This window comes from Pristis pectinata, chromosome 34 (assembly GCF_009764475.1).
Source record: "Pristis pectinata isolate sPriPec2 chromosome 34, sPriPec2.1.pri, whole genome shotgun sequence".
NCBI lineage: Eukaryota > Metazoa > Chordata > Chondrichthyes > Rhinopristiformes > Pristidae > Pristis > Pristis pectinata.
The window spans coordinates 12465242-12481700 of record NC_067438.1 but is presented as its reverse complement, the minus strand read 5'-3'; the positions used below and the strand labels follow the sequence as shown (position 1 = coordinate 12481700).

The 16459-nt window shown below is 49.7% G+C and overlaps 1 protein-coding gene across 2 annotated transcripts in view; it reads left to right on the top strand.

Moving 5' to 3' along the window:
* Positions 1–16459, top strand: part of LOC127586082 (complement C4-like) — a 108513-nt gene that overhangs the window by 4089 nt on the left and 87965 nt on the right. For both annotated transcript variants that reach the window (XM_052043889.1, XM_052043888.1), the window contains 6 exons: positions 4123–4315; positions 7256–7433; positions 8711–8781; positions 8913–8998; positions 10426–10508; positions 14988–15075. In XM_052043889.1, coding sequence (XP_051899849.1) covers positions 4123–4315; positions 7256–7433; positions 8711–8781; positions 8913–8998; positions 10426–10508; positions 14988–15075 — 699 coding nt within the window. The remainder of the gene's footprint in view (positions 1–4122; positions 4316–7255; positions 7434–8710; positions 8782–8912; positions 8999–10425; positions 10509–14987; positions 15076–16459) is intronic.

Below are 16459 nucleotides of genomic sequence, written 5' to 3'. Positions count from 1 at the left end.
CGTGAGGAATATAGAGTAGCAAGGAGGGAACTTAAGAAGGGGCTGAGGAGAGCGAGAAGGGGACATGAAAAGGCTTTGGCGAGTAGGGTTAAGGAGAATCCCAAGCCTTTTTACTCGTACGTGAAGAGCAGAAGGATGGCTAGGGTAAAGGTAGGTCTGATTAAAGACAAAGGTGGGAAGCTGTGCCTGGAAGCTGTGGAAGTGGGTGAGGTTCTCAATGAATACTTCTCTTCAGTATTCACCAAGGAGAGGGGTCTTGATGACGCTGAGGACAGTGCTGGTAAAGGTAATGTTCTAGAGTATGTAGATATCAAGAGAGAGGATGTGTTGTTGTTAGAAAATATTAGGACGGGTAAGTCCCCGGGGCCTGATGGAATATTCCCCAGGCTGCTTCGTGAGGCAAGGGAGGAGATTGCTGAACCGTTGGCTACGATCTTTGAGTCCTCGTTGTCCACGAGGATGGTACCGGAGGATTGGAGGGTGACGAATGTTGTCCCCTTATTCAAAAAAGGTAATAGGGATAGTCCAGGGAATTACAGACCAGTGAGCCTTACATCCGTGGTGAGTAAGCTATTAGAAAGGATTCTAAGAGATAGAATCTATGAGCATTTAGAGAATCATGAACTGATTAGGGACAGCCAGCATGGCTTTGTGGAGGGATCTTGCTTCACAAGCCTGATAGGGTTCTTTGAGGAGGTGACCAGGAAGATTGATGAGGGTAGTGCAGTGGATGTGGTCTAGGATTTTAGTAAGGCGTTTGATAAGGTTCTGCATGGTAGGCTTCTTCAGAAGGTCAGAGGCCAAGCGATCCAGGGAGGCTTGGCAGTGTGGATTCAGAATTGGCTTGCCTGTAGAAAGCAGAGGGTTGTGGTGGAGGGAGTGCATTTGGATTGGAGGGCTGTGACTAGTGGTGTCCCACAAGGACAATATTTATTAATGACTTAGATGAGGGGGTGGAAGGCTGGGTTAGCAAGTTTGCAGATGACTCAAAGATCGCTGCTGTTGTGGATAGTGTGGAGGGCTGTTGGAGCTTACAGAGGGATATTGATAGGATGCAGAGCTGGGCTGACAAGTGGCAGATGGAGTTCAATCCAGAGAAGTGTGAGGTGGTACACTTTGGAAGGACAAACTCCAAGGTGGAGTACAAGGTAAGTGGCAGGATTCTGGGCAGTGTGGAGGAGCAGAGGGATCTGGGGGTTCATATTCACAGATCACTGAAAGTTGCCTCACAGTTGGATAGGGTAGTTAAGAAAGCTTATGGGATGTTAGCTTTCATAAGTCGTGGGATCGAGTTTAAGAGCCGTGACGTGATGATGCAGCTTTACAAAACTCTGGTTAGGCCACACTTAGAGTACTGTGTTCAGTTCTGGTCGCCTCATTATAGGAAGGATGTGGAGGTGTTGGAAAGGGTGCAGAGGAGATTTACCAGGATGCTGCCTGGATTAGAGAGTATGCATTATGAGGAGAGACTAAAGGAGCTAGGGCTGTTCCCATTGGAGAGAAGGAGGATGAGGGGAGACATGATAGAGGTATACAAGATATTAAGAGGAATAGATAGAGTGGACAGCCAGCGCCTCTTTCTCAGGGCACCAATGCTTAAAACAAGAGGACGTGGCTTTAAGGTAATGGGTGGGAAGTTCAAAGGAGATGTCAGAGGGAGGTTTTTCACCCAGAGTGGTTGGGGCATGGAATGCACTGCCTGGGGTGGTGGTGGAGGCAGATACATTGGTCAAGTTCAAGAGGTTGTTAGATAAGCATATGGAGGAATTTAAGATAGAGGGATATGTGGGAGGAAGGGGTTAGATAGTGTAAGGTGAGGTTTGAAGGGCAGCACAGCAGGGTGGGCCGAAGGGCCTGTATTGTGCTGTCTTGTTCTATGGTTCCGTGAGACTCCCAAAGCATTTAAGAACCATCTGGATGAGTCCTCGAATTGCCAAGGCGGAAGGAGGCTGTGGACCTAACACCGGTAAATGGGGCCACGGGTCCTCCTGAGGTTACGCATGCCCGTACGCGCGACCGAGCATTTAGGAGACCGGCGGGATGGATTTGCCAGCTGCCGCCGGGGCTGGAGCCATCTTCTACCGGGTTACAAACAGCTCACGGGAACAGAACCCTGCCATAACCTGGGGAGACCATAAGACAGGAACAGAATTGGGCCATTCGCCCATCGAGTCTGCTCCGCCATTCGATCGTGGCTGATTTATTTTTCCTTCTCAACCCCATTCTCCTGCCTTCTCCCCGTAACCTTTGATGCCCTTACTAATCAAGAACCTATCAACCTCCGCTTTAAATGCACCCAACGACTTGGCCTCCACAGCCGTCTGTGGCAATGAATTCCACAGATTCACTACCCTCTGGCTGAAGAAATTCCTCCTCATTTCAGTTCTAAAGGGATGTCCTTCTATTCTGAGGCTGTGCTCTCTGTTCCTAGACTCTTCCGCTACTGGAAACATCCTCTCCACTGGCAGGACCTGTCATATAGATGGATGCAATGGTTGGCATGGATGCACTTTCTCTGTAGCTGTGACACTTTACTCTGTACTACATCAATGCACTCTGTAATAACCCAATGTATCTGCATTGTGTAATGAATTGACCTGTACGAATGGTACGCAAGACAAGTTTTTCACTGTACCTTGGTACAAATGACAATAATAAGCCAATACCAATATGAAGGGCCTGTTTCTGTGCTGTATGACTCCCTGAGTTCTACCCCAGTGTTATATTCACTGCTCTCCCAACACATTGAGCTACTCGCATTCACTGGACCATTGAAAGGAGTCAACAGTTCCCCTGATACTGAGCACAAGATTTGTCTAACAGCCAGGTTGTTGCCGCTCTATGTCCATTCAGTTGCTCATTGTGAAACTTAATTCCCTCTTTGATCCTTCCTGATTTCAGTCAGGTAACCTCCAACAGCAATGGGAGTGAGAAGTTGGAATGAGGGGAGTTTCAAAGCCAAGTTTATTGTCAGATGCTCAAGTCCAGGTGTGCACAGGTGCAATGAACAACTTACTTGCAGCAGCATCACAGGCACAGAGCATCAGAGACACAACATTCTCAAGAAAAACATAAATTATACACAATTTTTACAAGAAAGAATACAATTAGAACAGCAAAAAGAGTCAGTTTTAGTGAAAAGTTGTCACAGTGTTGCTATACGGTGGTGATTAGGGTCGTGTGGGTTGTTTCAAGAACCACATGGTTGAAGGGAAATAGCTGTTCCTGAACCTGGTGGTGTGGGACTTCAGGCTTCTGTACCCCCTGCCCGATGGTGGCTGCGAGAAGCTGGATGGTGGGGATCTTCGATAATGGAGGCAGTGGTGAGTTGGCCACTTGTACACTCAGTCTGAAGGTCAACTCGTTTGCCTTCAGCAACAGCTTGCGTTTCTCCCCACCTTAACGCTGGGGAGAAATGTTCTCTCCAGGGGCTTCACAGGAACGACTATCAAACACAGCCTGCTGTAAGCTGTGAAAAGTGTCATTAGCACAGGAAACAAAAGTTTGGCCTCAAAGGTTGGTTTCTAGGAGTGTCTTAAAGGGATAGAGAGAGACGGAGATGTCCAGGGAAGCAATTCCAAGCATGGGGCCCAGGCACCTGAAGAGTTGGCCACTGTTGGTGGACTGACTGAACAGGTGAGGCTTGAGTAGCCAAAAATGAAGGAACACGGATGTCGAGTCAGCTTGTAGAACAGGAGGTGATTACAGAACGAAGGTAGATTTCAAAAATATCCTGAGGAATTGGAAATGGAGGTGGAAAAACACGATGATGCTGGAGAAACTCAGCAGGCCAGGCAGCATCCGTGGAGAAAAGCAGGTGGTCAATGTTTCAGGTCAGGACCCTTCTTCAGGACTGAAGATGGGTAAAGGGGAAGCCCAATATATCGGAGGGTAGTTGCCGTGATGTATCCGGATAGGATGCTTTCTATAGCGCATCTGTGAGAATTGGTGGGGGTCATGCTGAGTTTCCTTAGCCTCCTGAGGAAGCAGAGGCGTTGGGTGTGGTTTCTTGGCCGTGGCACCCACGTGACTTGTCCACTGCCCTGTTACATGAATCAAACCGAGAGGTTGAAGCTTGCTTGCCTGCAGGTCTGGAATAAAGCTCTTCCATATTCCACTCAGCTTCCTGATTACAGTGCCAAGCATTGTTCACGTCGGGGTACCGGAAAGCGTCAGCATTCAGCTACACGGTTCGGAAGGTCCCGTCAATTTCCGGGTTTATTGCTACGACATCATCAGAGCCCAGAAATGTTCCGAATTCACCTCTGTGACACTGAATTCCGGAAACGGTTACCGTGAGATTAAGACCATAACGGTGAGTATTTTGCCAAAGAAACGGTTTACCCCACCTCCTGCATTACGGCTGTTCCGGTTATGGAAGTTCACCCTTACAGAACTCACAAATCACAGCCCAAAGGTTCGAGATGCGGAATAAAATTCACTCTGACAGAATTTATGTGGGGGTAAACAAAAGTAAAAGATGCAAAATCAGGTTTTTTTTCAACGCTCATTTCCTGACACGTGTGCAGATCATGTGGCTTCGCATTACAAGATCGTGATAGGGACCGCTTTCTAGAAATGCGACCCCATAGCACGGGGGTTGCCTGCGTATAGGAATGAAAGGGTCATCCATATACTACTACGTTGAGTCAAAGTCAAGTTTATTGTCATACGCACAAGTCCATGTGTGCACGGGTGCAATGCAAAACTTACTTGCAGCAGCATCACGGGCACAGAGCATCAGCTAAGCAGCATCTGCACCTGTTTTACCCTTCCTATGGCACTGAATGATAGATTCCAACACAGAAAGTGCTGGAAACACTCAGCAGGTCAGGCAGCATCACTGGAGAAGGAAACAGTTAATGCTTCAGGTCTATAATGCTTCATTAGGCAAGGTCTCTCTCCACAGATGCTGCCTGACCTGCTGAGTGTCTCCAGCATCTTCTGTTTTCAGATTTCTAGCATTGACACTTCTAGTATTGAATTTCAAGCTGTTACACTTTATTCTGCATTCTGTTGTTGTTTTTACCCTGTACTACCTCAATGCTCTCTGTACTAATCCAATGCAACTGCACTGTGTAATGAATTGTTCTGTACGATCGGTATGCAAGACAAGTTTTTCACTGTACCTCGGTACAAGTGACAATAATAAACCAATACCAGTATTTTGTTTTGTTTCATTAAAAGATAAAATGGAATATAGGAAAATATAAAGAAATAAGCAGGCACCTGATTATTCCAAGGAGAAACATCTCTCAAATCTGCGTCAACCAGCCATTATAATCCTACCCCAACCTATTTTATCCTCCCCAAATTCACATCAACTCCCCCCAGATTCTACCCCTCACCCACACACTGAGGACAATTTACAGCAGCCAATTAACCCACCGACCCGCATGTCCTTGGGATGTGGGAGGGAACCGGAGCGCCCGGGGGAAACCCACGCGGTCACAGGGAGAACGTGCAAACTCCACGCACAGGCAGCGCCGGAGGTAGGGTTCGAACCCAGGTCTCTGGAGCTGTGAGGCAGTGGCTCTATTGGCTGCATCTGCTTCAGAAAGTGCCTGTGGTCCAGTGGGACCTCCTGAGATACTAGAGACGTAGTGCAGGGGGAAGCCATCCTGTCCCTGAAGCACCCCTCGGTGGTACAGGGCCTGTGGCACATGCTCCCAAACATGGATTGGTCACAGATGCGCAGGAATGTAAGATGCTGTAGAGACCAGTGGACTCAGCCCAATACATCACGGCCACATCCCTCCCCACCATCAAGATACTGTCACAAAGGCATCATCAAAGATCCCCACCATCCGGGCCATGCCGTCTTCTCGCAGCTACCATCGGGCAGGAGGTCCAGAAGCCTGAAATCCCACACCACCAGCTTCAGGAACAGCTACTTCCCTTCAGCCATTCGGTTCTTGAACCGACCGGCACAACCCTAATCACTACCTCAGTACAGCAACACTGGGACCACTTTGCACTACAACGTTATTTTTTTTGTTCTATTTGTGTTTTTTCTTGTATAATTTATGTTTAATTTATGTTTCTCTTATGAATGTTGTCTCTGATGCTCTGTGCCTGTGATGCCTCTACAAGTAAGTTTTTCATTGCACCCTGTGCACACATGGATTTGTGCAGATGACAATAAATTTGACCTTGAACCACCAAGATTCTGGGTGTCAACGACGACCAGAAACTCGACTGGACCAGCTACATAAATACAGTGGATACAAGAGCAGGTCGGGCTGGGTATCCTGTGGTGAGCAACTGACCTCTTGATACCTCGAGGCCTTTCAACCATCTACAAGTCGGGAGTGTGGTGGACACTCTCCAGTTTCCACAAACAACACATCTACGGGCAAAAAAAAAGAGCCGCTGGAGGAACTCAGCGGGCCAGGCAACGTTGAGGTGGGACGATCGCAAGAAGCCCACTGAACCGGGGAAGTGGTGCGGTGACCATAGAGTCACACAGCACAGAAACAGGCTCTTCGGCCCGACTGATCCGTGCCGGCCGAGGTGCCCATCCAAGCTAGTCCCAGTTGCCAGCGTTTGGCCCCATAACTTTCGAAGCCTTTCCTATCCATGTACCTGTCCAGCTGCCTTTTAAAAGTTATTGTACCTGCCTCAACCACTTCCTCTGGCAACTCGTTGCATTTACAGATTGTGTAAAAAAATAAATTGCTATTCAATCTTTCCCCTCTCACCTTAAACCCATGTCTTCTAGTTCTTGATTCCCCAACCCTGGGAAAAAGAATGAGTGCATCCACCCTATCTATGGCCCTCATGATTTTACACACCTCTATAAGATCACCTCTCAGTCTCCTACGCTCTAAGGAATAAAGTCCTAGTGTACAACCACAGCATGGACCACCCCCCCCCACCACTCCCCAAACTTCTATACTCGACGCCCTGACTGATGAAGGCCAGCATGCCAACAATCTCCTTCACCCTGTCCACCTGTGACCCCACTTTCAGGGAACTGTGCACCTGAACTCCAAGGTCCCTCTTGTTGGACAGCCCTCCCCAGGGCCCGACCGCTCGCCGTGAGAGCCCTACTCTCCAAAACCCAACACCTTGCATTTATTAGAATTAAACTCCATTTGCTATTCCTTGGCCCACTTACTCAGCTGATCAAGATCCCGCTGTAAGTTTTGGATAACCTGTTGATTTTTGACCTTGTTTGCATGGGTTGCTCCCCCTCCCACCCCTCCATCCCTCCTCCTCCCACCCCTCCATCCCTCCTCCTCCTGCACTACAGGTGAGCCAGAAAGCTGTCAGAGACCTGAGGCTGTGGCGCCGTCGACAGAAGTATGTCTACCTGGTGGCTGAGAGCCCACTCCTGCCGCGAAGGAGGATGGTGCCCCTCAAACTGTCCAGCAAGAGGGGCTATATCTTCATTCAAACGGACAAGCCCATCTACACTCCCGACCAGAACGGTGAGCGCCACAGTGCCGGGGATCTCGCTGGAGCCAGGTGGGGTGGGTGGACACACAGACCCCCGGAGGGAGGGTGGAGATTCCACCAACACCGCCTCGTCAGTGCCCGTCTTCCGCGGGTGGAGGGAGAGGCGGACCCTCGGCCTCACTGGTCTGTGGTTCGGGCTGCGGCCCAGGCCTGCGTGCTCCTGTCCTGTGCCGGTGTCCGTCGGGCAGGGGTGAACGTGCGCTGTGGCTGGGAAGGAGCGAGCCCGCGGCGGAGGTGGGGAGGGCTGTGGGCTCCAGGCTGGGTCTGCAGAACACGAGGGGAGGGCAGCGTGTGTAGGTACCCAGATGCAGACATATACTGTATGTACACACACACTGACGTGTAGACATGCGTAAGCACACTGACACACACACACGCACGCGTGCACACGTACTGACAAACACACACACTGAAACGCACACACACTGACACACATACACACACATGCACACACACTGACACACACATGCACACACACTGACACACACATGCACACTCATGAATGCATACATGCACACACGTACACTTATTAACCTACACACACCAACGCTTGTGCGCACACTGTATTTAGTGTGTATATATGCGTAATGTGTTTTTTTATTGGACATTGTGAGTGTTTGAGTGTGTGTAACCACATGAGAGTACGTGAGTATTGCATGTGTGTTTGTCATGAGATGCTCGTGTTCAATTCGATACAGATGTCTGCTCGTGTAACCTTGTATTTGTTTTTTGTTTATGCGCTTGTGTATGTGTGCGCATTACCGATACTTCTGTCTTGTTGGTGAGGACACAGAGTAGGCCTTAGAGTGAAGGGAAAGATTGAAGGGGCAAGAAGGAGAAGCAAATGCTGGAGAGAAGGAATCAGGAACTCAAACACAACGACGATGAGTTCCATTCCTTGTGCTCCCCAGGGCCCCGTTTCTCACACTCCCTTTAAACTCACCAGGGCCCCGTTTCCCACGCTCCCTTTAAAGTCACCTGGTTCACTGGAAAATTTATCATTTTACAGTGTCGCATCTTGAAAACATAGTGAATTAAAAGTGTGTTGGTGCACACATAGGGAGTAACATCCAACAGTCTGGAACATCAGCCACCTAGTCCTGAGAGTGCCAGATTATCGGAAATTCACTGTTCTTGACATCTAATGAAGTTTAATACATCAAGGGAGAGAGATTCTCTTTAAAAAGTAGGGAGCAATGGGAAGAGTCCGGGGAAAGAATTCCTGACTGATGCACTTAATCCTTTGCAGTGCTTTACCGGATTTTTACTCTGGATCACTACATGAGACCAGTCAATGAGGCGGTGAAGATCTCTTTATACGTGAGTAGCCTGCTGACCTTCTCTTTGCCGACTGCCACAGCCTGTTTGACCGACCTCGGCTTGAAGTGATTTTCTGTGGTTGGTGACACGCGCCTCCTGTAATGCTGCCTCAAACTTTTGTGTTGCTCCAGAACTCCAGGGGTATGGAACTCATGACGGCTGAATGGATGTCCCAGAAAATAAAGCAGTATCGGACCAAAATCCCAGATAACGAGGTGTAAGTTGCCAAGCTGCTCAGTTCCGAGCTCTACAAAGCAGTCAGGAGGGCACAGAGTGGGTAGAGACCCATCTGTGGCTGAGCCGACCACACAGTGAGGGTTTGGCTTCATATAGTCCCCTTCATGACCCCTGGAGGCCACGAAATACCAATAGCAGCAAACACAGTGCTGGAGGAACTCAGCAGGTCAGCAGCATCTGCAGAGGGAAATGGACAGTTGACGTTTCCTGTTGAAACCCTTCATCTGGACTGGAAGATGGAGGGGAGGGAGCCGGTATAAAGAGGTGGAGGGGAGGGGTGGAGCAAGAGCTGGCAGGCGATAGGTGGATCCAGATGAGGAGGGGGTGATGGGCAGATGGAGGAGGGGGGAGTGGGAGCAGCGACAGAGGCTGGGAGGGGGTAGGTGGAGGTGACAGAGGGCTGCGGATGGTGGGGTCTGACGGGAGGGGAAGGTGGAGCATGGAACCAAATAAGGGAGGTGGGGGGGGCAGATGGGAACAGTGGGGGTGTGGGGGGGGGAACCCAGTGGGAGGAGTGTGTGGGTGATGGGCAGATGGGCGTGGGTGGAGGAGGGGATAGAGACAGGGTGATGGGGGTCTGGGGTGGGTGTAGGAGGAACGGGGTGGATCTGGGGGGGAGGGGAAAGGGACAGAGGGTGAGCAGGTTACCTGAAGGTGGAGAATTCAGTGTCCGTGCGGTCGGGTTGGAGACTGTCCAGGGGGAGTATGAGGGGCTGTTCCTCAACTGTGTTTGGCCTCACCCTGGCAGCGGAGGAGGCCGAGGACAGACGGGTTGGTGTGGGACTGGGGAGGGAGTGAAGGCACTTTTGTATGGAAGGACACACATGAGTTGATTGCAACACAGCAGACCTCCTCTGTCAGGGAGGGAGGGAGGGACTTCAAGGCAGGAATTTGAGACGTAACTCTGCCATCTGATATTTTGAATTCTTCTTCAGAGGGCAGATGGGTCTCTGTCCCCATCTCATCTGTAGGGAGGCATCTCCCTCTGTACTGCCCCTACCACAGTTCCCACTCCGTCAGTACCACCCTCCCCCACAGTTCCCACTCCCTCAGTACCCACTCCCTCAGTACCGCCCTCCCCCACAGTTGCCGCTTCCTCAGTACCACCCCTCCCACAGTTCCCCCTCCCTCGGTACTGCCCCTCCCACATTTCCCACTCCCTCAGTGCTGCCTCACCCTGTGAATATCCAGGTGTAACTTCCTGTTCCCGGGTCCCGGATGCCACCATACTGAGCCGATGGTTGGATCCGAAGCTTGTGAAGGACATTACCCACATTAGGACGTAACCTGCTGTGCCACACCCTATTTATGTGTCTCAATGCCTCAAACATCCTTCAATGTGTTTTTGCAAGTGACGTAGCAAGTGAGTTCCTCTGCTTACTGTTCCTCTGCCTGTTTCCTTTTAAGACCCGGAATTTGGCGAATTGAAGCCCAGTTCTCGGACGCACCCATGTCCAAAGTTATGGCAGAATTTGAAGTGAAGGAATTTGGTGAGTGATCTGTGTCAGCTCTTAGCAGCTGACTTTTGAGTAGGGTGAAACATCGGGAGCTATTTTCTGTTTTCAGGATCTGTGCATATTGTTCATCCTCAAAGCCATGAGAAGTAAATTGGTTTATTATTGTCACATGTACCAAGGTACAGTGAAAAACTTTGTTTTACGAGCCATCCATACGGATCATTTCATCACACACATACAATGAACTAGTACAAGGGAAAACAATAACAATGCAGAATAAGTGTTACAGTTATAGACAAAGTGCAGTGGAGGCAGACAATGAGGTGCAAGGGACATGAGGTAGATTGTGAGGTCAAGGGTCCACTTTATCGTACAAGAGGTCCATTCAGTGGTCTTATAACAGCGGGATAGAAGCTGTCCTTGAGCCTGGTGGTACGTGCTTTCAGGCTTTTGTATCTTCTGCCCGATGGGAGGGGGGAGAAGAGAGAATGTCCGGGGTGGGTGGGGTTTGGCTGCTTTCCTGAGGCAGTGAGAAATGTAGACGGAGTCCAAGGAGGGGAGGCTGGTGTCTGTGATGTGCTGAGCTGTGCTTACAACTCTCTGCAGTTTCTTGCGGTCCTGGGCAGACCAGTTGCCATACCAAGCCATGTTGCATCCAGATAGGATGCTTTCTGTGGTACATCTATAAAAATTGGTGAGGATCAATGGGGCCATGCTATGTCTCTTTAGCCTCCTGAGAATGGTTTTGGGGGCGAACCACCTTGGATCTTGACTGTGTTTGGTGAAGGTACCTCACACAGCTTTGCTGTGTGAGGAGTTTCTTGACTTAAACCCAGCAACAATGAAGGGCAGCACAGTGGCACAGCGGGTAGAGCCACCGCCTCATAGCCCAGGGACCTGGGTTCGATCCCGACCTCCGGCACTGTCTGTGTGTGTGGAGTTTGCACGTTCTCCCTGTGACCGCATGGGTTTCCCCCGGGTGCTCCGGTTTCCTCCCACGTCCCAACGACGTGCGGGTCGGTGGGTTAATTGGCCGCTGTAAATTGTCCCCAGTGTGTGGGTGAGGGGTAGAATCTGGGGAGAGTTGGCAACACTGTCAGAGTCACTGAGAGATACAGCACAACTACAGGCCCTTCTGCCCATCGAGTCTGTGCCTACCCTCAACCACCCATTTGCACCAATCCCATTTTTTCTTCTCCCCACATTCCCACCAACTCCCCCCATATTCTACCCCTCACCCACACATTGGGGGCAATTTACAGCAGCCAATTAACCCCCCGACCCACATGTCGTTGGGACGTGGGAGGGAACCGGAGCACCCGGGGGAAACCCACCCGGTCACAGAGAGAACGTGCAAACTCCACGCACACACACACATGCACACACACGCACGCGCGCGCACGCACACGCGCACACACGCACACACACACAGAGTGCTGGAGGTCGGGATCGAACCTGGTTCTCTGGGGCTGTGAGGCAGCCGCTCTGTCCTGTCCTTTCCCTTTCCAAGCCTGACAAAGGTGATTCTAAACAATTTATCACAGTTGTTTGGCAATTTTCTCAAAGTTAACCAAGCTGAACAAAACAAATGACGATAAGAAGAATCCTTTGCAACACTGGCAAATATTTACACGGCCCAAAACTAAACAGACAGCAAGATAACTGACTAACTATTTTGCAGTGTTACATCAGTGTACGGAAGGTAAGATGGTAATCATGTAGAAATAAAGCATTGCGCTGAAGTAAAAGCAAAAAATAAATACTGGGAATAATGTCAGATGCAGTAGATTCCCTTCCCTCTCCCATCAGACCCCACCATCCGCAGCCCTCTGTCACCTCCACCTACCCCCTCCCAGGCTCTGTCGCTGCTCCCACTCCCCCCTCCTCCATCTGCCAATCACCCCCTCCTCACCTGGATCCACCTATCGCCCCACCCCTTCCCTCCACCTCTTTATACCGGCTCCCTCCCCTCTATCTGTCAGTCTGGATGAAGGGTCTTGACCTGAAATGTTGACTGTCCATCTCCCTCCACAGATGCTGCCTGACCCGCTGAGTTCCTCCAGCAGTTTGTTTCTTGTCAGCCTGACTTTGAGTAATTCCGGCATGTTCCAAAGATGTTGATGGTGTTTTGCTCTCTTTCAGTAATTCTCAGGTTTCACTTTTTACATTAATCACTGGTTTTCTGTAGTTTCAGGCACTATTATTGACTACGACACAAAAGGCAGCAGCACTGTCCGTCATATCCATGCCGGCATACAATAGACCGACCCCACCAGTCCCATTCCCCCCCACCCCCTTTTATCCCTGACGCCCTGTAACTTGTACTCCCACACGTGTCCAGCAACTCACTGTTTGCATCCTCTACGTACATTAAGGGGTAAGTTGCAGCAGCCAATTAGAGAGAGGCAAAGAGAGGCAGAGAGAGATGCATGCAGATACACACACAGCAATTCTCTGCAAATCTACTCATTGCTTTCATTATAATCATTCAACTCTTTTAAATCTAAGTTCTATGACTCTCTGTACACTGTTACTGTTTTCCCTTGTACTACCTCAGTGCACTGATGTAATGAAATGATCTGTCTGAATGGCATGCAGAACAAAGTTTTTCACTGAACCTCAGTACATGTGACAATAACAAACCGATTTACTTACATACACTCACGCATACACACTCACATGCTTGTACACACACACACACACACAGATGTATGTGCAGACACACATTCACACCCACACACACGGATGCGTGTGTATACACATGGAGGTGCACCCCAGCACGTAACTCACATACACGCACTGTCATTCTGTTGTGTGGCGTCAACTATCATTCACTTCTTTGGGGCAATTCTACAGTCTGGAAGAGCCCTTTTGGTTTCAAGTTCCAAACCTGTGTCACTAATCAGACATAATTATCCTCCTGAAATAAAAACAGAAAATGCTGGCCACACTCTGCAGGCCAGGCAGCACCAGAATCTGACAAGGAGTCTCAGACCTGACACATTAACTGCTTCCCTCTCCACAGGTGCTGCCTGACCAGCTGAGTGTTATTTCTTCCCCCTCCGTTTTTTTGATGTCGGGTTTCCAACATCTGCAGTTTCATTTCAATCTGCCCACCTTTCTGCCTCTCGTTATTAAACTCTGCGCAGATGTACAGAGTACCAGGTGGGTGTGGAGGTCCTCCAGGGAGCAAGACTTGTGCCACAGCAGTGCAAAGCTTTGCAGCAAGTGGTTTGGGAGAAGATTCTGTTCCATTGGAAACTCTTCCTGTTCCCCACCTTGGGAAGACCAGGAATGGCTTTCCCTGCGTAGCTGCTAAATTTCTTGCATTGCCAGGCATTGGTGGAAACAGAACATAGAACATGGAACAGTACAGCACAACGGGGGCCCTTTGGCCCACAATGTTGTGCTGACCTATGTAAACCTACTCCATAATCAACCTAACCCTTCCCTGCTACACAGTCCGTAACCCTCCATTTTTCTCACATCCATGTCCTTGGGATGGAGGCTGTTCAGTGAAGGTTCACTGGGAGGCCTTGGGATGAAAGTGCTGCCTTATGATTGATGTGTAATCATAGAACATACAGCACATGATGTTGTGTCAACCTATGTAAACCTACTGCATGATCAATCTAACCCTTCCTTCCAATGCAGCCCATAACCATTTTTCTTAGGTATTGGTTTATTATTGTCATTTGTACTAAGGTACAGTGAAAAACTTGTCTTACATACCGATCGTACAGGTCAACTCATTACACAGTGCAGTTACAGTGAGTTAGTACAGAGTGCATTGAGGTAGTACAGGTAAAAACAATAACAGTACAGAGTAAAGTGTCACAGCTACAGAGAAAGTGCAGTGCAATAACGTGCAAGGTCACAACAAGGTAGATCATGAGGTCACAGTCCATCTCATTGTATAAGGGAACCGTTCAATAGTCTTATCACAGTGGGGTAGAAGCTGTCAAGTCTGGTGGTACGTGCCCTCAGGCGCCTGTATCTTCTACCCAATAGAATAGGAGAGAAGAGAGAATGACCCGGGTGGGTGGGGTCTTTGATTATGCTGGCTGCTTCACTAAGACAGTGAGAGGTAAAGACAGAGTCCAAGGAGGGGAGGCTGGTGTCCGTGATGTGCTGGGCTGTGTCCACAACTCTCTGCAGTCTCTTGTGGTCCTGGGCAGAGCAGTTGCCGTACCAAGCTGTGATACATCTTAGATAGATGTGCCTATCTTTTAAATGTCCCTATTGTATCAGCCTCCACCACCACCCCCGGCACCCACCACTCTCTGTGTAAAGAACCTACCTCTGACATCTCCCCTGAACCTTCCTCCTCCGACCTTAAAATGACGTCCTCTGGTATTGGCCATTGCTGCCCTGGGGAAAAGGTGCTGGTGTCCGCTCTATCTATCCGTCTCATAATCTTATACACCTCTATCAAGTCGCCTCTCATCCTGCGTCACTCCAAAGAGAAAAGCCCTGGCTCGCTCAACCCTTCACTCAACGTTGCTCTTGTAGTTCTCCCCAGGTTCGATGTCAAGGTGCAGGCCAGTGAAATGTTCTACCTCGTGACGAGGAACACGTTCAACTTCACAATCTCCGCAAAGTAAGTGTGAAAAATAGGCTGAAAATGCTTGCACATTACTGAATAGAACATAGAACAGTACAGCACAGGAACAGGCCCCTCGGCCCACAATGTTGTACCAAGCTAATTAAACTATGCCTAACTGAACTAATCCCTTCTGCCTGCACATGGTCCATATCCCTCCTTTCTCTGCACATTCATGTGCCTGTCTAAGAGCCTCTTAAACACCTCTGTCATATCTGCCTCCACTACCACCCCTGGCAGTGCATTCCAGGCACCCACCCACTGCATGTGATTGCCTCAGGCACCAATCATAGGGAGAAACAGCATGGAAAACAGGCACTTGGGCCCACCAAGTCCATGCTGACCATCAAGCACCTGTTTATGCCGATCCCATTTTATTCTCCCCACCAACTCTCCCCAGCTTCTACCCCTCACCCCCACACACTGGGGGCAACTTGCAAGTTGCAAGCCAGTTAACCCGCCGACCCGCATGTCTTTGGGACGTGGGAGGAAACCGGAGCACCCGGGGGGGGGGGGGACCCACACAGTCACAGGGAGAACGTGCAAACTCCACACACACACACACACACACACACACACACACAGCGCCGAAGGTCAGGATTGAACCCGGCTCTCCGGTGCAGTGAAGCAGTGGCTCTACCCGCTGCACCACTGTGGTAAATACTCTGCACTCAGAGTATTTCCCACAGGCAGCAGTCACTGGTGGTCCTCTTGGGTTCCCCAGATTTTTTAGGAATGCCAGGAGAATAAAATAGCATTAGTGGGAATGGGTGGGTGATGGTTGGCATGGACTTGATGGGCTGAAGGCCCTGTTTCTGTGCTGTGTGACTATCTATAACAACAACAGCAACAGATTCCATTTACATAGCAGTAAACTTTCAGCTAGTGGAGAGCTACCTCACAAGGCCCAGCCCAGTCCCTGTTTGTGTCAACAGTTTGGCTGAGGGGAACCAAATGTTCCAAGTTTGTAGATGTTACAAAACTATTTTGGATCATAAGCATGGATGTCATGAAACAGTTTCAAGGGAATACGGACCAACTAAGTTCATCTTTAACGTACAAGAGGTCAGTTGAATAGTCTTATAACGGCGGGATAGAAGCTGTCCTTGAGCCTGCTGGTACGCGCTTTCAGGCTTTTGTATCTTCTGCCCGCTGGGAGGGTGGAGAAGAGAGAATGTCTGGGGTGGGAGGGGTCCTTGATTATGTTGGCTGTTTTCCTGAGGCAGCGGGAAGTGTAGATAGAGTCAATGGGGCGGGTGGGGGAAGGCTGGTTTTCATGATGGACTGAGCCGTGTCCGCAACTCTGCAATTCCTTGCGGTCTTGGGCAGTGCAGTTGCCACACCAAGCTGTGATGCACCCAGACAGGATGCTTTCTATGGT